At 46.9% G+C, this 23365-nt stretch overlaps 1 protein-coding gene across 1 annotated transcript in view; it reads right to left on the reverse strand.

Moving 5' to 3' along the window:
* LOC111158429 (solute carrier family 7 member 7) overlaps positions 1–23365 on the reverse strand; it is an 87055-nt gene that overhangs the window by 1728 nt on the left and 61962 nt on the right. The window contains 5 exon segments of the mRNA XM_022520441.1: positions 1137–1233; positions 1528–1631; positions 1942–2065; positions 3444–3588; positions 4344–4469. Of these exon segments, the coding sequence (XP_022376149.1) occupies positions 1137–1233; positions 1528–1631; positions 1942–2065; positions 3444–3588; positions 4344–4469 (596 nt within the window).

Below are 23365 nucleotides of genomic sequence, written 5' to 3' on the forward strand. Positions count from 1 at the left end.
CCCACATACTGTTTCATTAACCTAAAGCCCATCTCCACCTTTTGCAGCCTAACCTTAAAAATCCACTTCAAGGGGCACCTGGGTGGCTCAGTGGGTTGAGCCTCTGCCTTCCACTCAGGTCATGATCTCACGGTCCTGGGATCAAGCCCCACATCGGGCTTTCTGCTCAGCGGGGAGCCTGCTTCTCCCTCTCTCTCTCTGCCTGCCTTTCTGCCTACTTGTGATCTCTCTTTGTCAAATAAATAAAATCTTAAAAAAAAAAAAAATCCACTTCAAATGTACTTTGTCTAGGGGCGCCTGGGTGGCTCAGTCGTTAAGCATCTGCCTTTGGCTCAGGTCGTGATCCCAGTGTCCTGGGATCAAGCCCTATGTCAGGCCCCCTGCTTGGAGGGAAGCCTGCTTCTCCCTCTCCCGCTCCCCCTCTCACGGTGTCTCTGTCAAATAAGTAAATAAGATCTCTAACCAAAAAAAAAAAAATTTTTTTATATATATATAAATATATAATTTAGAAGAAGTACCTGGGTGGCTCAGTCACTTAAGCATCTGACTCGTCGTTTTAGCTCAAGTTGTGATCTCAGGGTCTTGAGTTCAAGCCTATGTCCGGTTCTGCCCTCCCTATGGAGTCTGCTTAAAAGACCCTCTCTCTGTCCCTCACCCCAGCATGCACACTCTCTCAAATCTTTAAAAAAAAAAAAAAAATGCACTTTGTCTAAGAAGTCTTTCCGCCTTTACCTTCTACTCCCACAGAAGATCATTTTTCCCTTAAACACTATGTCATTTACGATCATGGCAGTCATTTCATTATAATCAGTGTACTTTGTGCTTTATCCTCGACCGGAAGAGTTACCATTTTTCTTTTTCGAGAAGATAGTTTTTCTACTAAATTCTTTAGAGGTTTTGGGAAAGCTAGAACAGTTGCTTTGCTGGTTTTTGTTGGTTTTTATGATTTATGTATGGTGGTGGGAGAGAGAGCAAGCCTTACGCAGATTCCATGCTGAGCGTGGGGACTCGACCTCACAACCGTGAAACCATGACCTGAGCTGAAATCATGTCAGACACTTAACCAGGTGCCCCCACTTCTTCTGTTAACATTTCCCCCCAGTCTGCCTTTCAGCCCCATCCTTGAGGTTACTTACATTGAAGAGCAACGCAGGTACTGGCGTGAACCGCTCAACATGAATCATGCAGATGGCGTCAGGGAGGTGGCCTTCTCTTGAACCCACAAAGAAAAGCCTATTTTGGGTAAGATAAGAGAGGCTGAGAAACTTGTGGGACACTGGGTGGGGCTGGTTCACATGCCTCCTAGCACTCCTGCTGCCCTCCCCTCCTTCAAAAGAGTGTGAATAATGTGGAATGGGGTTCAGTTTTTGAGATGAGTGAGAACTGGAGGCTGCTAATGGAAACAAGAACAAAGGAGTTAATACGATTTGGGAAACATAGTGACTGAACTCTGGGTCCTGTAAGTCCTACCCTCCCCTGCCATAGCTCTTCACAACACCCACCCCCCATAAAAGACACCACTCCTACCTAGAAGCGGCCACAATGGAGGCATTGAGGCCACCAAAGCAGGACAATGCAACTGCAAGCGGAATTGTCCAGTTGAAAATTCCAAAAATCTGGTCTGCAAAAGTCTAAGGGAAAGGAACAGAAGGGTCATTAGGATCTAAAAAGGATGAAAGTATGCCCCCAGAGGTCCCTAATCTAACCAACCCTCCTTCCACAGCTGGGGTGACAACCTTTTAAGCCTAGTTTCCCTACATCAAATGGGGCTCAAACTCAACCCCAAGATCAAGAGTCGCACACTCAACTAACTAAGCCAGCTAGGTACCCCTAAGCATAGTCCTTTCAAGGACTACCCCCTTTCCAGGACTTTCAGGACCTACAATATTCCAAAAAGCCCACAAACACACCCTCAGCCTTCTGCTAGTGAAAATCCTTTACCACAGCAACAGCATCACTGGCCAGGATGTCCTTCATATCTAGCACAGTGTAGTAAGCCACATTGGTCAAGATGTAGATGATGGTGACAATGGGCATGGAAATGCCAATGGACAGAGGCAGATTCCTACAGCCAAACAGAATAATGCAGACAGTCTCAGGGTCACATCCTTTAATTCTCAGACTCTTACACCAATCCAGGGATGGGTCCTCCTGTTTGTTTCCCCAGTGCTTTTGCTTTTGAAACTGTGTACAATAGTGACTTCATTCTTGAGCTCAGAACTTAAAGAGCATCAAGGGAAGGAAATATCACATTTAGAGAAAAGGCTAACCAGAGGGAAAAGGATTAATAAAAAACAATGTCACTGTGTAATAGCACAGAAGACAGTGGGGGTGGGGAGGTGGCTAGTGGGTTTTTTTTTTTTTTTTAAACATCCCAAGCCTCTTGGTGTCAGAATTCCCTTTACAAGATTGCCAACATTGGGAAATATGTCTTAAGGTTGAGAAATATAAGAGGAAATTAGGAACGCAAATTGTGAAATCCAGAGAGTAAGGTCCTCAATGACCAGAACAATGTGTGTATCTAAATAAGCACCTTGAGAACTGGGTTCACTCCATCCCCTTAATCAGTCTGAGAACCTTGGGTGCTATCCTAACCAGTGGCTAGGAGAAAGACACAAAGACAAGGTCCTCTAAAGCAATAACGCTATGACTTTCATAAACATTCTTCACAGTGCGGGGGAGGAGGCATACTCAAGTCATTTAGCTTCTGTCCAGTAGGTGGAAGCACCACCACTGAGCCAGGGCCTCAGTCCTACTTCTCTCATCTGCTCCCGGGATTGCAACACTGGCTGTGCACCAAGCGGAGTTTATTGTTTTGACTTAAAAATTTACAGAAACTCCACTCCATTCTTGGAACATCTTAGTTCCAAGAATCATTGAATTTGAGAGCCAGGAAGGGCTCTGGAGATCACATCATTCAACCCCCTCAATTTACAGATAAGGAAGCCGGCAGCCTTGGCAGGGGACTCAAATCAGTGGAAAGACAGGCTCCAGACCCTTTGACTCCCTGTCCAGTGCTCTCGTCATTCTGCATAACTGTGGAATAATTTAGAATAACAAGGCTGAAATAATGCTGTTAAATGCTGACATCATACCACTATGTCAGTACAAATTTGAGAAACCAGGAAGGGCTCGAAAGGAAAACAGGAAAGTTTGGGGGTATCTGTGACCTCAAATTATGTGGGAATAAGGATAGGTGAATATTAAGGAAAACCCAGGAGAAAGCACACATGAACAGGTACAACCTGCTGTACTTACTGGAGGAATGAAGGGACAGATGAGAAAAGGCCTGCGGTTACCCCTGACAAGTTATCTCTCCGGCCTTTAGGCCTCGCATCTATTCAAGTGGAGCTGGTAAAATCTGTCTCTGTGGCTATGGTGAGCTATCTCGGTAAATGATAGCTATCCTTATTGCTATGGAAAACTGATGGGGAGATACCTACCTCTCAGGATTCTTGATCTCTTCAGTGACATAGTTGAGCGTGTCCCAGCCCGAGTAAGAGAACAGAGCCGAGTACAGCGCCAGGGCAATATCACCCATTGCAAATGATGAACCCTCAAAAGAATTCTCAAAGTGAGTCGAGGCTCCTAGAATCCAGAGAACATGCAAAGGCAGAAGGATTAGCGGCCTACCCCCAGCTTCAAAGTGATCCGGAAAAGGAGAAGAACATGGCGCTCACAGCAAGTGAGGGGCTTAGAACCCCTTCTGCAGCAAGGACACTGGTAAAACGGAACGGGAGACAGCATGGGGATCCTGACAGGAAAGACTGGGGCAGCTTGCTAGGGTAAGAAACCACTACAGAGCAGAAGGCCTATAGAACAGAAGTGATGTGGCTCTGTCCTGCCCTGTAAGCTGCTCCATTCTTACCCGCTTTCTAACACTACAAACAGCTGGTACGGGATGGAAGAAGGACAGCGCTTCTTATGCCCAGGGCAACAGACTAGCGGGGCAGACTAGTGTTCCTACGTGGAAATTGGAGAGGGGTGGGTACAAGGAGTTCATTTCTGCCCTTGCAGAACTTCCAAGGGTAGACCAAACATAGCCACAGCACTGGGCTGGACAGTCAGCTAAAGCCAACTCCCAGGGCATGATGATCAGCCCTTTTGCCAAGATCAGCCTCTGGGAGCATGCGGAGAAGACAGGTTTGAGGTCAGCCTGTGTACAAATCCCCACTGACGTACCAGGAGTTAGGGACTTGGGCAAGATACTTAATTCTGCAGCCTCAGTCTCCTCCTCTATAAAATGTAAATCATGGCACCCAGCAAATGAGAATGCACGAAAGGCTTTTAAAGAAGTAGGATGCAAAGAAAATGCACAAGAGTTCACTGCTATTCCGGCTTACCCTGGCCAAGTCTAACAATGCCCGCGATAATGACGGCGATCAGTGCCAACACTTTAGCATAGGTGAAGATATCTTGTACCAGCGTTCCCCACTTGACATAGGCACAGTTAATGAAGGTTAAGAGACCTGAAAAAATAAGAATTCTGATCAGTGAATGACCCTACCACCCAGAGAGCCTTGGACCCCCAAGCATTACTTCCAGAAGCAATCATCAAAACAGACCCTTTGGCCAAAGACCTGAGCTATTTGAAACCTCTGCCCAGCTGGTCCTCAGCATTAGCATTCAAAGGCCCTGCTCAGCATCTGTGCAGGCAGCACCACATATACCCTCAGCACTTAATCGGGAGGAAACAAAGTAACTGGATTTGCTTACACTCAACAGTGGGAGGTGACTGGCAGCCATACAGGATTAGTGATGTTTTCTGGCTATCAGCTTTGAAAAGTCACTGTCCTCCCAGCTTTGCACCCCTTTACCTCCTGATATAGCCTCCAGGACTCAGCAATCTGTGGTATTGTTAACCTTGGCGATTCCTGTTGTGACTTATCCAGTGCTGGGCCCGCAGGTCAGGACGTGTGGCCAAGGATTAGAATGGGGGCCAGACTTCCTGCTCCGCCTGCCAGCTCAGTCACTTGTTTTTGTACTTGGAAAGATCCTTGGAGCCAAGGTTCCTATAGAGTGGGAATGGCATTTTTCCTGACGGACAATGGAAAAGAGTGAGCCACAAACATTCCTTAAGTCCTACCCTGGGATAGAGGCAATACTTTTACCCCTACGAGCTCTGGGAAAATTCATGGATTACCCTTAGAGCCAGGGTGCTTAACCTAGGGCTTCCACAAGGCGTGAAATTCCTTGTAAATAGTTAAGTACACATGTCCAAAGAATATGCATTTTTTCTAAGAAAAAGGTCCATAGCCTTTGTCAGAATCTCGGGGAAATCCATTCCCCCCCGCCAAAAAATTTCAATCCACTACTTAAGAAGAAATTCAAGAAGGGAAGCCCACATTTGCTGTGAGGTTGCCCCGTAGTCCCAGGATGTGGCTGGGAAGAAAGTGAAAAGAAAGGATTCCGAGAGCCCACTGAATGTTCTGGATCCTACACCAGCGTCTGAAGTGGGCAGGCCCCTGCAGCCCACCTCCACTGTGGAAGCCAATCACCTCACTGCCCCTGCCTTCCCAGCTCAGCCACAGGAGCTTGAGGAGGAAGGCTTGCCAGTCCTTACAAGAGCTCCAAGGGCAAGGTCAGAATCAGCCTGCCTTCTTTCCCAGTAGAGAAAGGGAGGTCCGGTGCTGGGCTTGCATGCTTCACAGGAAGCCTCCTCCCTGTCTCAGTTCTGGCAGAGGCATGTCCTTCATTGTCCCTAATCCTCCTGTTTTCTTGTGTCCTGGCCTCCCCACACTGGACCAGAAGCATCTTCATCCTGAGAAGCAGGAAAGACCAGCCTCAGGGAACAGCTGGATCATCTTCCTCCTTTGCATAATTAAAGACAAGCGCACAGTCTCCACTAGCACCCCACAAAGTGACAGAAGAGCCTGTATCTCACCCTCCATGAATCTTTCAGACCTGTTAATCCTCCGCAGTCAATCACCCACCCTTTAATCACCACTGGACTTCTGCTTCCAGCCAGCCATCAGCCCTCCTGCAACTTCTCTCCATTGTGTAGTCCCTACGCCTCACCCTTGGGCTCTGCTGCTGCCTTACAAATAGGACCTGGCCCAGGTTTTTCTTTCTTTCGTTCTTTTTTAAGATTTTATTTATTTATTTAATTGACAGAGAAATCGAGAGAGGAAACACAAGCAAGGGGAGTGGGAGAGGAAGAAGCAGGCCCCACAGGGACCAGGGAGTCCGATTCGGGGCTCGATTCCAAGACTCTGGGATCATGACCCCAGCTGAAGGCAGACGCTTAGCAGACGCTTAATAACTGAGCCACCCAGGTGCAGGTGGCCCCCAGCCCAGGTTTCTGATTAGAAACACCAGGGACAGGGGCACCTGCCTGGCTTAGTCAGTTAAGCATCTGCCATCCCTTAACCTTTGGCTTGGTCATGATCTCCGGATGTTAGATCAGGGCTCGCCTTGGGCTCCTCGCTCAGCAGGGAGCCTGCTTCTCCCTCTCCCCTTGCTCAGGATTGCTCGCTTGCTCTCTCTCTCTCTCTCTCTGAAATAAATACAAAATCTTTTTAAAAATTTTTAAAAAGACAGACAGACCAGGGACAAAAAGGGGGAGGCACCTGGCTGGCTCAGTCAGTAGACCACGCAACTCTTGATCTCAGGGTCCTGAGTTCAAGGCCCATTGGGTACAGAGCTTACTGAAGAAAAAACAAAACAAAACAAAACAAAAAAACACCAGTGGCACCTGATGCTGCACTATTCACAAGGGAAGGGATCACCTCGCTGAGGTAGATGGTTAGCCCTCAGGGACCCACAGTCACAACACCAAGCCGGGACAGGCCGAGTTCTGGCTCAGTCTACAGCCATGTGCCACAGGGAGCTGCTCTCAGCTTTGCCAAGGCCTGTGGGCAGCAAACAGACAACTCCTCACCCTTTACTACAACAAATTCTGAAATGAAAATAATGGACTGTTGCCATTTTCATCCCTACCACTTCTCTACGTAAATTCTGTATCCATCCATTTCATACCCCTCCTTTGACCTGCCGGTTTTTCACCCTCCCCAATACCTGAGCCTTATTTCTCAGCCACTGACCCATCTTCCTGCCAGACCTTTCCTCTGGAAAGAAACCAGGAGCAGAGGAACTGCCTGAAGAGAGCTGGCTCTCACCTTCTCCAGCACCCAGCCTCCTCTGGGGCCTCTTGGCTATGGGGGCAGGGAATGGGTATGACAGGCACCACCGCTCACTGGGCTCTTTGCATCACCCACAGCAGACACAGCTCACCGGAGACCCCAAAGCCCAGCCTAGTGTACTGTTCCTACAGTGAGGGCCAACCTCCTGTTTCAGAGGCAGGGAAAGGAGGGGACCATAGCGTTAGAGTAATACAGAAGCAACTGCAAGTCAGCTTCAAGGACAGAAATGCCCTACCTTCCTACCTCTAGGTGTAATTCCGTCTCCACCCAACATTGGGCCAAGTCCACAAGAAGATGGCCTGAAATCACTTTGGACCCTTGACTCACATGCAGTTCCATTCCTGCTTTGACCTGCTTTGGAGGAAGATGCTTTGAAGGAGCCACTCCCACAGTCCTCTAAAGAGATGCTCTGGGCCCCTAGGTGGCTAAGTCGGTTAAGCATCTGCCTTCGGCTCAGTCATGATCCTGGAGTCCCAGGACTGAGTCCCAGGATCAAGTAAGTACGGGTTGGGTTCCCCACTGAGCAGAGAATCTGCTTCTCCCTCTGACCCTCCACCCTCTCATACTCTCATGCATACACTCTCTCTCTTTTAAATAAATAAATCTTTATTTTAAAAAAGAGAGATGCTCAGGGCCCCTGGGTGGCTCAGTCACTTGGACCCACCTTAGGCTCAGGTCGTGATCCCAGGATCCTGGGATCTGGCACCAGGCTCCCTGCTCAGTGGGGAGTCTGTTTCTTCCTCTCCTTTGGCCCCTCCCCCAGCTCATGCTCTCTTGCTTGCTCTCCAAGTAAATAAATAAAATCTTTTTTTTTTTAGATTTTTTTTTTTTAATTTATTTGAGAGAGATCACAAGTAGGTAGAGAGGCAGGCAGAGAGAGAGGAGGAAGCAGGCTCCCTGCTGAGCAGAGAGCCCGATGCGGGGCTCGATCCCAGAGTCCTGGGATCATGACCTGAGCCGAAGGCAGAGGCTTTAACCCACTGAGCCACCCAGGCACCTCAAATAAATAAAATCTTAAAAAAAAGGGAGGGGGGCGGGGAGATGCTCCTAAATGGTCATGGGCTCTCCTGGAGGAGCGAGCGGGCTAGTCCTAGCTCTAAGGCCCAGCAACGGCTGCAGAACTCAAAAGCCAGGAAAGCACCCACAGAGGTTGATCCAGAACAGAACAAAGCACGCAGGCCCACTCGGGATCGGATGCCCAGATCTGCTTTAGATGCCCACACTAAATAGTCCCTGAAAAAGAACATTAACCCCACAGTTCTCCCAACACTGTTAGTTTTGGGGCTGTTTTGTTTTCTTCCAGCACTGTTAGTTTTATATTCAGAGAACGAAACACATAAAACTTGGACCGCTATTCAGCGTATTTTCTGCTTCAAGTTCCCAGGGACTATAAAACCTCAGTACTTTATTTATGAGACAACTCATCCCATTTTTAAAGAGATCAACAGCTCTTCCTTCCACAAAGCCAAAAACTTTTTCCTCACCATTTCTACCCAGTAGTCCTAGACCTCGCCTCTAGAACCACACAGAAGTTGGCTAACTCTGCATCCACATAATGGCCCTTCTTATCATCAAAGATTAACATCCTGTCCCCCTGGAGGCTTCCCTCTTCCAGACTAAAAACCCAGTTTCTTCAGCCTCCACTGTGCAAATGTGGCTTCCAGGCTGCTTACCACCGAGGTTCTCCCCTCTGCATTCGCTTCACTTTATCAGGATGTCCCTGAAACAGGAGACCCACAGAGAACACTCCAGACATTTCTGCAGACTAAGGGGTCTCAGTTTGAATTCATTGTCAACTACAATTCCAAACTAATGAGCATTTCCCTATCCCCATTTTGGGCCTATAATAGTGATTTTTTAAAAAGATTTTTTTTTTTAATATTTATTTATTTATTTGAGGGATGCCTGGGTGACTCAGGTCATGATCCCAGGGTCCTAGGATCAAGTTCCCCTGCATCGGGCTCTTGAGCAGGAAGCCTGCTTCTCCCTCCGCCTCCGACTCATGCACTCTCACTGTCTGTCTGACAAATAAATAAAATCTTTAAAAAAAAAAAAAAAGTTTTATTTATTTGAGAGAGAGAGCATGAGCAGGATGAGTGGCAGAGGAAGAAGCAGACTGCCCGCTGAGCAAGGAGCCCTACGTGGGCTTCAATCCCAGGACTCAGGGATCATGACCCAAGCCAAAGGCAGACACTTAACAAACTGAGCCACCCAGATGCCCCAAAAGTAATTTTTTTAATCCCAAATATGAGATTTTAGCATTTATTCCTAGCAACTTTGCTCTGAAATTTTTAGAGATAATTCCCAACGACTAAAAATGGATTTTCCACCTTAATTTTATCAGGCACGCCAAAAGCCTTCAATTTTGTGAAATCTGCAAATTTGATTAGCACACTCTCTGGGTCTTCCCTGAAGTCATTGACAAAAATGTTGACTAGATAGGCAGAGCCCTGTAGTCATCACTATAGACCTTCCCCTATGCTGTCATTATTCTACATCGATCAAGAATCCACCAAACTACTCTTATCTAGTCCACCTTTTTCTACCTCTTCAACCAGAATATCATGAGAGGGGCACCTGGATAGTTCAGTCGGTTAAGCATCTGCCTTCTGCTTAGGTCATGATCCCAGGGTCCTGGGATAGAGACCCATGTCAGGCTCTCTGCTCAGCATAAGCCTGCTTCTCCTTCTCCCTGCTGTTCCCTCCCCGGGGCCTTGTACTTTCTCTCTCTCTGTCAAATAAATATATGTCTCTCTGTCAAATAAATAAATAAAATCTTTAAAAATAAAATAAAATAAAAAATAAATTTTAAAAAAATATGAGAATTTGCCAAGAACTTTTCTAAAATCCGTATACGTCTCTGCTCTTGCATTTTAATGACATATCCAATGATCCAAATGAAATAGCACATATTGGGGCGCCTGGGTGGCTCAGTGGGTTAGAGCCTCTGCCTTCGGCTCGGGTCATGATTCCAGGATCCTGGGATTGAGCCCCGCATCGGGCTCTCTGCTCGGCAGAGAGCCTGCTTCCTCCTCTCTCTCTCTCTCTCTCTCTCTCTCTGCTTCTCTGCCTATTTGTGATCTCTGTCTGTCAAAATAAATCAATAAAATCTTTAAAAAAAAAAAAAGAAAGAAATAGCACATATTTACACTAGAATGTTCATCACTTTTTAGAAATAACCACAGTTCCATAGAGCATGTGATTTTTTTCTTTTTTTAAATATAATCTCTACACCCAACATGGGGCTCAAACTCAGGACCCTGAGTCCAAGAGTCACATGCCCTACCAACTGAGCCAGTCAAGAACCTGAGAGCGCATGATTCTCATCTCAGGGTCCTAAGTTCGAGCCCCGTGTTGAGTGTAGAGTTTAGTTAAAAATGATAATTGAGGGGCGCCTGGGTGTCTCAGTCATTAAGCATCTGCTTCGGCTCAGGTCAGGATCCCAGTGTCCTGGGATTGGCCCTCATTGAGCTCCCTGCTCAGCAGGAGGACTATTTCTCCCTCTCCCACTCTCCCTGCTTCTGTTCTCTTTATCACCGTGTCTCTCTCAGTCAAATAAATAAAATCTCTAAAAAATAATAATTGCAAAAATAATCATTAGAAACAACCCAAATGCCAATCAACAGTAGAATGGCTAAATACAGTGGAATACTAAATAATGAAGTATCTACAACTATAAAAATATGAACTTCACAAGCATATTAAGTGAAGAAGTCAGGCACACAAAAAAATGCATATCCTGTATATCCACTTACTTAAGAATGGCCAAAACGAATCTATGCTACTAAGAAGGATAGCATTTTCCCTTTGTGTGTGCATGGGGGACAAGAGGGAGTGACTGGGAGAACACAAGAGGGGCTGGCGGGGGGGGGGGCTGGCTTTTTGATGTGGATGATGGTCACAGGAGTGTGAATTTGTGAAAATGCATCAACCTGTACACTTAGGACACATGCACGGTTCCTTTTATATTATACTTGAATAAAAAATTAAAATTAAGCCAAAATGAGGCCAAAATTGAACAAAAAATGAGGTTAGCTTAGCATGGTTTATTACTAGTGAATCCATAAGGTGACTAGAGATCTTCCTTTCTTTTCCTCATACACTGCTAACCAGGTTTAACAGATGAGTCTAGAATTTAGACTGGAATCAACTTCAAATTATTCAGTGCAGAATGCTGAGAATCAGGGAGCCTGCTGCTCTGCCTACTTGTGATCTCTCTCTGTCAAATAAATAAAATCTTAAAAAAAAAAAAAAAAAGAATGCTCAGAATCCACCTCTTCCTCAGAAAGCTGGATTATCATTTTTGTGGGCACAATAATGGCCCTAGAACGCAGAAGGATTGGTGTCACCGTGATGCAATGTGAGAAAGATCTGACTAGCCACTGCTAGCTTTGAAGATGAAAGGGGACCAAGAGCCAAGGAATATAGGCCTCCTCTAGAAGCTAGAAAAGGCAAGAAAATGGATTCTTCCCTAGAGAACCCAGAAAGTAGCATGACACTGCTGATACATTGATTTTAGCCCAATGAGACCCATTTCAGACTTCTACAGGTAAGATAATAAACTTGTGTGTTTTTTTAGATTTATTTATTTTAGAGAGAAAGTAAGTAGATGCACACATGGGAATTCGGAGAGGGACAGAGGGAGAGACTCCTCAAGCAAACTCCCCACTGAGCATGGAGCCTGATGCAGGACTTCATCTCAAGACTCATGAGATCCGGGGCGCCTGGGTGGCTCAGTGGGTTAAAGCCTCTGCCTTTGGCTCAGGTCATGATCTCAGGGTCCTGGGATCCAGCCCTGCATCAGGCTCTCTGCTCAGCGGGGGACCTGCTTCTGCCCCACCCCCTCTGTCTGCCTCTCTGCCTACTTGTGATCTCTCAAATAAATAAAATCTCAAAAAAAAAAAAAAAAAAAAAAAAAAAAAAAGACCCATGAGATCCTGACCCCAGCGAAAACCACTTAACGGACTGAGCCACCCAGGTGCCCCTAAATTTGTGTTGCTTTAAGTCTCCGAATTGGTCAGAATTTGTTACAGCAGCAATAGGAAAATTAGTTAATACCTCACTCAACAGCTTTCTTTTCACACCCTTCCTGTTCTTCAAGATTAGGGAGATGCCTCATGGAGAATGCCTGAGCTAGTTATAAATTCTTTCCATTTGTCTGCAAGTGGATAGTTAGGAACACTTAAAGCAATGCCATGCTTTATTACTATCTCCTCAGTTCTCCTGGTCTTGGTTTTTTTGTTGACCTGGATCTTTTTACTGACTCTTTACTAGGTTAGCAATCTTTCTGCTACGCAACGATAGGAAAATGGGACTATAGCCTTCTCCTTTCTCTCCACCATCTGTTGTTACAGAACTAACTGCCCTTACTGTTCTCACTCTGTTGCTTCTAGAGCTTTTTATCCTCTGCAGTCGGTTCTACAGATCTAGGCTGATGCTGGGCACCGACCTTCGGATGTTCTTCTCACAGTTCTGGGTCACTCCTGCATTTAGTCCTCATTATACCGCCTCTCACCATCTCTTATGGATCTTGTTTCTAAAAATCTAAGTTTATCAAAAAGCTTCAGTCACCAGTTTGTTCACATGGTTCTCCTCTTCCTAAATAAGAGAATTCTGATAAAATAGGTGAAAATTTCATTCGGAGAAGCTACTGGTCCATTTTTTTTTTTTTTTTTAGTCCCTAGCTACGAGATTATAAATTGTTTTCCCTGAACTTTTCTGCAATCTCTGCCCAAATTTAGAGTGTATTTCTGAGGAAATACACGATTTCTTCTTCTGGGAGGTACAAACTCTGGGTACGCAGAGTCACCTTCACACAAGGATCTCACATTTCCCCTGGTTATGTTAAATTAATAATACTAAAACAATAGCAACATCCTTATCCTTTAGCGATTCATACTGAAGCCTTTACAGGTTAAATTGTATAATGTCTTGGATTTGCTTTAAATAATCTAGTGGGATAAGGGGAGGGGGTGGTTGGAGTATAGATAAAACAAGGGTGATTAATCATTCATGCTGGTGCTTGAACCCTGGGAGTTCATCACATTATTCACTCTATTTTTGTATGTTTGAACTGTTTTATAATAAACTTTTTTTTTTAATTATAGAGGTACTGCTTCTAATGGAATGAAAAGGATTTTAGCAAAAAATGCTCAAGGAGTAGAGACTTCCATCACTGCCTTATTTTCCCTTTTGTACAAATTTTGTCGTGATTTTTAGGAAAGCAAACTATTTGTCCTCCCTCTGATCCGATGGTGTGCAGTTTATACCTACAATCACATCATTCCTCCTTCTTTTTGCTTTTATCCTCTTGTTCTCTCCACCATGCTTCTTCCCGTAGGATGGGAATTTATTTCCATGCACTACTGCTATAGGAGACCTTCAGGAAAATTCCCCAACTGGAACCTGAGAGTCTCTGACAGCACCATGTAATAATTCTTCCCCAGGTAAGCGGACAGATTAACAGAGGCTAGTGTCTTTGTTCCCTAAGAGATGGGCCACATATCTGTGAGGCCCGGGGTGAGAGAAGAAAGACTTCTATTTAGCTGTAAGAAGAAATCCATCTGCAGGCAGAGAGCCCGAGGCAGCACAGGGTGGGACTGTTCACTGCATTTGTCAGAATGAAAAAACGGGGAAGTAAAATCCTTTGACAGGTCTCTGTATCTTGGAGTACTGAAATTTCCCTCTCACTGCAATCCAAAGAATCAAAACTCGACCTTGCCCAGAAGGAGCAAGCATCATCTCATTCTACAGCAGATCTTGATACAGGCAAAGCTCTCTCTGACACACCACATCAGTCTCAGCTTTTCTAGGAAACCCGCCATTTCTCAACAAGGTATATAGGCTTTCCCGGTCATATTCTAATCAAATAGGAAATTCTTTCCCCTTTGCAAATAAAAGTAAAAAGCAAATGTTTATTGGCCTTATTTAATGTTTATAGGAGTCCAAAAGCATCATTCCCAATCTTCTACCCTGTTTTTCCAAATGCATTACTCAGCAACTTTTCCACCTTTATTCTTCCCTATAATTCCTCACAGCCTCCAGAATACCCAGATTTATACTTTCATCTGTGCATTTTTCTCCTTTCCTCTAAAATTTCAGGTGAAAGCTGTATTAAACATCTCTCCCCCAGTCTCTATGAAATCTGCTCTATCCCTTGCCAGAGTTTAGCCTTCTGCTATCTTAGCATTCACAGTGGGGGACTCTGTCCTAGGTTCTCTTTTTGCTTTCATATACACAGCCTTCAATGGACAGACATGAAGATGCTACCTCCCACTCAGTTCTCTATCTTGAACTTCAAAGTTACCAGAGACATACCTCAGGTATCTTCTGACTGGTGGTGACATCATTCAACCCAAAGGACAGCAAAAGGATAGCCATCGGTGGGCTTAACTGACTCGAGCAAGCTTTGTGGTATGTTGCTCCAGGGAAAACTGCATGTCTCTGCATTAGGCTGGTCTACATACAGTCAGAGTCACAGCCTTTGGGGAGCCGCCGAGCCTCTTAACTGGTTTGCTCAGGCCTGCTGTACCCAGATGTCTCCAGAACGTTCTATCGCTGTCATTTCCTCAGAACAACCACATGTAAGCTCTCTGAAAAAGCTTCGGGTCTGTTGCCTAACCCTACAAATTTCAAGTCTTTCCTCCCTTTCTCTGCTGTATGTCTGTCTGTGCTGTCTCATGCTGGGTTAGGATACTCTCTACACCATAAAAATCATTTTTCTTGGGGTGCCTGAGTGGCTGGGTAGTTAAGTACCTACCTTCCACTCAGGTCCTAATTCCAAAGTCCTGGATCAGGACCCACATCAGGTTCCCTGCTCACTGGGAGGCCTGCTTCTCCCTTTCCCATTCCCCCTACTTGTATTCCCTCTCTATCTCTCTCTCTGTCAAATAAACTCTTAAACACACACACACACACACACACACACACACACACACACACACACACTTTTTTCTTCCTGGCTTCCTTGATGTGTTGTTTCTTCCACCCTTCCTAGGTGCTGTTATAGGTCCCAGACAGATGGTCCTCAAATTCTTTTACCTTTCAGGCTACAGAACCATTCTGCTCACTCAGCATGGGTGAAAGCATGTGGCAAGAAGACAAGCCAAGCATAAACCCTATGGGTCACCAGACCGGGGGCCTCCTTCTCTGCCTCCTAGAACTCAGACAGCATGTCGGTCGCCATAGCTCTGCACCACTCTGAAGGAGGGAGCAGGCAGTCTGCACCAGGAAGCCCTTCTATTAAGCCACACTATTTGCTCCCTTCTCAAAGCTGGCTAGCCCTTGTCCATCAGCTCCTTCTTGGTTTGCTCATCCAGGTCCAGTTCGGGTCCTCAGAAACAGGACCCCAAGCCTGAGTGAGCGTCAGAATCACCCGGGGAATGTTAAAGCTTCAGGGCTCCAACCCAGCAGTTCTACTGCAGGAGGCCTGAGACAGGGTTTTCTGGAGGAGTCTGATGACCTACCTGCTTTGGATGTGCTCGGTAAAGGCATTCACTAAGTGAAATCATCACCTACAGAACCACCTTGAGCAGAACAAGCCCAAGCCCTTCACTTAATGCAGAGCCCCTCTATCCAGGCTGCACAGTGGCATCACTTGACAAGCATTAACGAAGTCCAGGGCTCCGGCCTGCCCTGGACAAAGAAGTCAGCAACTCTGGGGTAGAGCCCAGGCATGAGCACGTTCCTGAAGCTCCCCGCTCCCCACATAATTCTAAAGGACAGTGCCAACTGAGAACCTTTCTTTCCAAGGTCCCCATCAGTTCTCAGCGGCAACTTTTCCCCAATTCTCATTCTCCAAGCCAATTTCCTTTTTTTTAAGATTTGTCAGAGAGAGAGAGAGAGAGAGGGACAGAGAGAGAGCATGAACACAAGGCACAGCAGAGGAAGAGCGAGAAGGAGGTTCCCTGCTGAGCAGAGAGCCCCGACACAGGACTCGATCCCAGGACCCCAGGATCATGACCCAAGCCGAAGGCAGACACTTAGATGACTGAGACACCCAGGCATCCCCAATTCCCATTCTTCTAATCAGCGGTTTGGATTTATTTGGTTGGAGAAACAGGTGGGAGGGGAAGGGGCCATTAGCATTTTTCTAAATTCTGAGGTGATTCCAATGTACAGCCAGGGTGGGGACCCAATGTCCCCAGCTCCTTCCCCAGTCCCCTTTAGGTTATCCCCTCAGTCTCTTCTGAGGCAGAGAGAAAGAAAACAGAAAAAGGAGGAGACCAAGAGTGAACCCCTGAAGAGCCTTGGGAATCAGACCAACACAGAGTTCTACCCTCTCACTGCTGCTAAGGTTGTGCCAAAGTTTACACCGACCCCGTAACAAAGAACCCTAGGATCTGACCCCAGCCTGTTTGTTGCTGTGAATATGGGACATGAAATGTAAGCTTCCTCACCTCCAACCTAAAGTGGCTCTTGAGAAAACTCCTCTGGGAAAGTAATCAGCTTCCAGGGAGAAAGTTCAAAGGGCAAAAATCAGTTGGGGGCCCAGCACCTGGCTGTTCCACTTCATTAGCCCCAAGTACATGAAGTCAGTCATCTGGTATCAGAAGGAGCTCCACAGGGACCCATGGCCAAAGCTCTCAGACAAACACGCTGAGATCAGAAGTCCTCTATAGCCCACAGGCAGCTCTGGGAGACTCAGGAGGAGCATCTGCCCTCCCCTGTGCCCTGCTCCCATAGTCACCCCAGCCGTCAGCCCAGCCCCCCCCCCCGCCCCCCCCCCATAGTCCCCCCCGCCGTCAGCCGAAACCCCCCCCCCCCCCCGCCCCGAGGGCCCAAAGCACGCAATGCCCTTCTCGGCCAAGCTGCAGCTGGAGGCCTATTTCCCATTCATCCATCCAGTGGCCATTTGCCGAAGGACCTGCTCCATGCAAGCCACTAGGGTCAAGCATCAGGGACGTGATGGAGCCACTAGGGTCAAGCGTCAGGGACGTGAAGATTCTGCCTGATCCCTAAAGACCAGCGCTCTGTTCACAGGAGCCTGAACAGATGTTGCTGGCTGACGGGTACAGCGCGGACAGACCGCCTGTGAGAACCCAGGATGAAAAATATCCCATTAGTGAAAGGGGAAGCTGGAGTGAGACTTCTGGACACCCAGCCCCGCCTCCATCAAGAGAAAAGTTCTGCCTCCCCGGCAAAGAGGAAGAAGGGTCTCAGCCCTCCCTTCTGATCTCTGTAAACCTAAAACAGCTCCTAGGTCATCCAAAGACAATGTAGAAAGTATCCGGAAATTAGTAAGACACCTGTGACTGAATTAATAAGATGCACATGACTGAAGAATTTGCAGCAGGAGAGACCATTTGTGACTGACAATAAAATGTTAGGTCACTTACATTCTCACAGATCATCTAACTTAATCGCACAGAGCAGGCCGATTGTCTTTATCTTATGATAGAGAAAACGGAGGCCGCTCAGTCCGTGGCCGCCTCCACAGCCTGTATACATTCCAGAACACTATGTGCCTCCCCATTTGCATGCAAGAATGTGGGATGACGTCTCCCTGGGGTGTTGGGCCTTCTGGCTGCAGAAACTGGACCAATCCTCAAAGAACCCTGAGATTCCAGAATAACTGGCTTCAGGAGGGTCCATCCGCATACCTCTCTGGTTAGGAAGTAACCTTTTTTTTTTTTTTTTTAAGATTTTATTTATTTGAGATAGAGCGCACAAAGAGGGAGATCAGCAGGCAGAGGGAGAGGGAGCAGCAGACTCCCTGAACAGCAAGGAGCCCAAAGTGGGGCTCCATCCCAGGACCCTGGGATCAAGACCTGAACTGAACGCAGACGCTTAACCCACTGAGCCACCCAGGCACCCCAACGGTAACCAGGACAGCAAGGTTCCTTCAGAACTCCTAATCCATTCACTCATTCATTTGTGCAGCCAGCCAACACGTAATGAGCATCGGCTGTGCTCCAGGCCCTGTACAGGCCCAGTCCCCAGCCTTCACAGAAAAGTGAATATGGGTAAGAACTGGGTGCTCTGAAAGTCAGTGTGTGGCACCACATCCAGTCTGGGGCAGTGAAGCAGGTGCAAGTGGGTACCAGGACCACTGTGTTACCTGGACTGAGCACACAGAGGAGGGTGCTAGGGCTGGGGGAGGACAGAGGAGAGGACAAATTCCTGACAGAGAGGACAGCACGTGATTCCCCTGACAATGAAATCAGCAATGAGTGAAGTCAGCCACGTGTAGAAAAAAACTTAAGCAATAATCAGTAAATGACTTCAAGGTCTAGTAGCAACACTAGCCTATCCACGGCTGGAGTTCATCAGCTGCTGAAAAGGAAGACTATACCTAGAAAAGGACAGTGAGCCACCATGACAGCAGCAGAAACTCCATCTGCTTGAAAAGGCCACCGTTTGAATAGAAAAGGAGGCAAGTATGGCAAAAATGTAAATCATGCCTCTATGAGACAGAGACCCAGTTTGACAGATGAGGAACCTGAGACTAATAAATCTGCCCTGATGCCACCCTCTTCCCCACCACACACTGCTGCCTCCTGAAGGGATGAGGGCAACCTCTACACTGGTCAAGGGAGAGAAATGCTGACTCAGGGCCCACAAGCATTCCAACCACGGGCAAGACCTTCTTGTTAAGGATATCTCATCCAACTTTTCCAGAAATATACCCCCAAACCCACCTAAGGCAGACTTAAGTCTTTCCCATAAATTCTTCCCTCAACCTTGATCCCTCCCACTAACAACCATCCCTCCTGTCTTCAGATTCAGCCTTCTGGATGGTACCTCTAGATTCTCTCCCCTTCTCTCGACTAACAGCCACTCCACCACTCCAACTAAAGACGGTTTCCCTTGACCTCCTGCTTGCCAATTCCAAATGACATTCCATGCCTTATCTTAACAATTCCTCCACAAAGGCTACTTTCGAGCATAAACCCACCACCCTTGGGCACGCTGCCCCTGCTTTGGGCTCCCACATCCCCACACTAGCAACACCACCATAGAATGCTTCATGTAACAGTTTCATCCAGCAACTGGGAGCCACATGAGAGCAGACTGGGGAACCATCATCCTCGGAACCCAAGGGCCTAGCTCAGAGGTAGGCACATAGCAGACACTCAGATTTCACTGGATAAATGAACAATCGCTCTGAAATCTGACTCTAATACCCTCACTGCCCTGAAATTTCTCTCTGCAGCGTCACAGTGACCTGGGGATAAATCCAAGCCAATGCCCTCCATACCTAGCTTGGCCTCTTAGACTGCACACTGCTGGCCACCAGCTCCTCCTCAAATTGCTCTCTTCTACTCACCGTATCCCATTTCCCCCTTATGTCTCTAGATGCTTCTTCTCCTTTTTGCAGAGTATTTCTCCCTCAATCTTGGCATTCCTGAGAATGCTATCCTAAGCTCTTTCCTTCTCTCTTGCTACAACCTGTCCCAAGATCATCTCATCTGCTGACTTCAATGACCATCTCTACGCTGCTGATTCCCAAAAGTGTATCACCAGCCCACCTATCGGGATTTCAGATATGTATGAATATCCAACCACCTACTGGACATCAGAAGGAGCAAACTCAACCTATCCCAAACAGACCCTATCAATTTCTCTCAACCTATTTCTCCTCCAGTCTTACTCCCTGTAACTGGCAGCTCCATCCGTCCAGTTGCCTAAGCCAGAAACCTGGCCATCTTATCCTCCTCAGCTTCTACCCATATCTAATTAGTAGCCAAGTCTTAAATCAGTCTCCTCTTCTCTCATCCCATGACTCTAATCCAAGCCACCATCACTGGGATCATGGTAACAGCTTCCAAACTGGTCTCCCTGCTTTTTTGCAAACTGAAGTTGGAATAACCTTTTCTTTTTTTAATATTTCATTTATTTATTTGACGGAGAGCACAAGCAGGGGGGAGGCAGAAGGAGAAGGAGAAGCAAGCTCCCCGCAGAGCAGGGGGAGCCCAATATGGGGCTCTATCCCAGGACCCTGAGATCATGACCCAAGCCAAAGGCAGTCACTCAACCAACTGAGCCACCCAGGCTCTCTGGAATAACCTTTCTAGAAACCACATTTTCAGGATTCATGGGAGGCTCAGTCAGTTAAGCATCTGCCATTGCTCAGTTCATGAACCCAGGGTCCTGGGATGGAGTCCCACACTGGGCTCCTTGCTCCGCAGGGAATCTGCTTCTCCCTCTGCCTGCTGCTCCCCCTGCTTGTGCTCTTTCTCTCGCTCACCCACAAATAAATATTAAAAAACAAAAACAAAAAATAATTAAAAAACAAAAATCACAAATTCTAAGATCTAAATCACAAATGATGCAAGTCACTCTTCTGTTTTACAACCTAAAGAGGTTTTTCATTGCCTTAGGAGAAAGCCCACCAAACTCCTTAATATGGTCTGTGCAACAGATTGTATCTTCCAAAGATGTCTCAACAAGATCTCCCAACCCAAATGCTTTTCATACAATGTGACTTTAACACTCTGACCATCCAGAGATAGGGTCTGTGCCTCTTCTCTCAGGAACGGGTGGTCTTCTGTGAATGTTTCTACCTACAGGGTACAGCAGGAGGCACGCCCTGTGATTTCAGAGGCTAGATCATAAAAGGCAGTGTAGCTTCTCCTTCCGTTGCTGACATACTCATTCTTGAAGTCTTCGGCTGCCAAGTAAAGAGTTTGATTGCTCTGGAGCTGCCATTATGTGAGGAAACTCAACACAGTCCATAGGGAGAGACTCCATGGAAAGACACACCCAGCACAACTTGAAGAGAAAAAGATGCCCAGCTAGTCCCCATCTTCTTCAGCGCCTCCTTGCTCTAGCTCCTGCCACTATCTGACTACAGCCACATAAGACCCCGAGCCAGCAGCACTGCCCCCACTTAACCCTCCCAAATTCCTGAGCTATAGAAACCATAAAAGAATAAAATGGCTGTGGGGCACCTGGCTAGCTCAGATGGTAGAACACATGACTCTGAATCTCAGTGTTGTGAGTTCAAGCCCCACTCTGGGTATGGAGATATTACTTTAAAAATGAATGAATGAATGAAATGGCTGTTAGTCTATGCCACTAAGTTTTAAGTGGCTTGTTATATAACAATAATAACTAGAATGGTTTATAAAGTCCTGAACAACCTGTCCTACCATTTCCACCTAACTCTCTGTAAGCCAGCTCTCAACTTTTCCTACCTTAAATTCAGTATTTTTTTTTTTAAGATTTTATTTGTTCGACAGAGAAAGACACAGTGGGAGAAGAAACACAAGCAGGGGGAGGGGCAGAGGGAGAGGAAGAAGCAGGCTCCCCACTGAGCAGGGAGCCAGATGCGGGGCTCAATCCCAGGACCCTGAGATCATGACCTGAGCCCATGGCAGAGGCTTAACCCACTGAACCACCCAGGTGCCCCCCTTAAACTCAATATTGAAGCCCACCCTGAACTCCTTTATTGAAAAGAGTCTCAAAAATGTTCTTCTTGGGGCGCCTGGATGCCTCAGTGGGTTAAGCCTCTGCGTTCAGCTCAGGTCATGGTCTCAGGGTCCTGGGATTCTGCAACAGGCTCCCCCTCTCTCTCTGCCTACTTGTGATCTGTCAAATAAATAAATTAAATCTCTAAAAAAAATTCTTGTCTTCAAATTTTCATACATTCTGTTCTTCCTGCCTGAGATGCTCCTCTATCCTATCTACTCTTGGTTAATTCATCATTCATGTAGGTGTCAGCTTAAACTTCCTTATGAAGAGTTTCTAAACTCTGCGGCTAGCATAGGTCTCCTCCTGTGGCCCCTGTGCCTAAGGAATCAAAACACTCATCATAATCCACTGTAATCTTGTATTGGGCTGCCCATCCTGCCCCACCCCCAGCGTGCTCATGCACATGCACGTACACACACACACACACACACACACACACACACCCCAAGAGCTCCATAAAGACAAAGGGTAGTGCTGGGAAAAGGAACATCCAACAGTCACGAAGCACTTGCCAATCTCTGGCCCCATCTCCTTCCTGAGCTCCAAATGGGCAAATCCACCTACTATCCTACAAATAAATTTCAAACTCAACATGATTCCATCTTCCCCACCCCCATAAATGATGCCACCACCTACCAATCGCGCAAACCAGAAACCCCAGCTCATTCAAGCAATCTTTATCAAGCTCCTCTCTTTGTTTCTTTGGTGGGGATACAGGGACTCCTGAGACAGGCTCAGCCCCTGTAGCTCAGAATTTACAGACTGCTGAATATTTTCCTCCTCACCTACCTCTCTCCCACACTGGACATCCAAATGAGTATTATTGGTTATACTGATTATGCCTTCTAATCTGCTCCCCTCCCTCTCCTTTCCTGGAGACATCACCTCCTAAGCAGTCACACTCCCACTCCACGGCTCTAGTTCAGGCTTTTGTCACTTCCTGCCTGGATTGCCACAGAGCTCCCTAATCTGTGTCTCTGCCACCAGCCTTGCTCTGATATCCCACCACAGCTACACTGTTCCCCTGCTTAAAACCCCTCAGTCGCTCCTCAGATGCTTTAGGGTAAAACCTAAACTCTCTAGGAACATTTATTTGCCTCATGCTCTAGCCCCTTGCCTCCCTTTGTCCACTCACATCCCCACAATCGCCCCCACACACCCCACACCCCATACTTTTTCTCCCCTTTGTGCTTTACACTGCCTATCCTTTCCATCCCTGTGCCGAGAATGTTCTTGAGCCTTCATTCAACAATTTTACTGAGTACCCAGCAGATCAGGCACTGTTCTAGATGCCGGAGACTCAGCAGCGAGCAAAACAAAGCACTTATTCTTCTGGGGTTTACATTCTAGCGGGAAAGACAGACAATAAGCAAGTAAATATTTACTGTCAGGTGGTAACAAGGGCTATAAAGGAAAACTAAACAGGCTGGGAAACTGAGAGCCACCACTTTAGACAGGCTGAGTCTCCGGTGAGGTAATATCTGTACAAAGACATGAATGGAGTGGGGGCTGGGGTAGGCTCCGAAGGTATCTGGGGAAAGAGACTTCCCAGCAGAAGGAAAGACAAAGTACAAAACCCCTGAAGCAGGAACAGGCCAGGCAAAGTGGAAGAAAAGCAAGAGGGCTGGTGTAGCTGGAAGAGAGAGGTCAGAGAGAAGAGAGATGGAGCAGGCCTCACAGGCCATGCTGCGCGGGCACTCCAGCCACGCCAGGCCTCCATTTCATCCTTCACTGCTGCAAGCAGACATCTCCTGAGGAAGGCATTCTCCACGCCCTCCCAGCACTGTCTGACCGTAGATCTTAGGTTT

This window comes from Enhydra lutris, unplaced genomic scaffold, assembly GCF_002288905.1.
Source record: "Enhydra lutris kenyoni isolate GAN:26980312 unplaced genomic scaffold, ASM228890v2 scaffoldscaffold4, whole genome shotgun sequence".
NCBI lineage: Eukaryota > Metazoa > Chordata > Mammalia > Carnivora > Mustelidae > Enhydra > Enhydra lutris.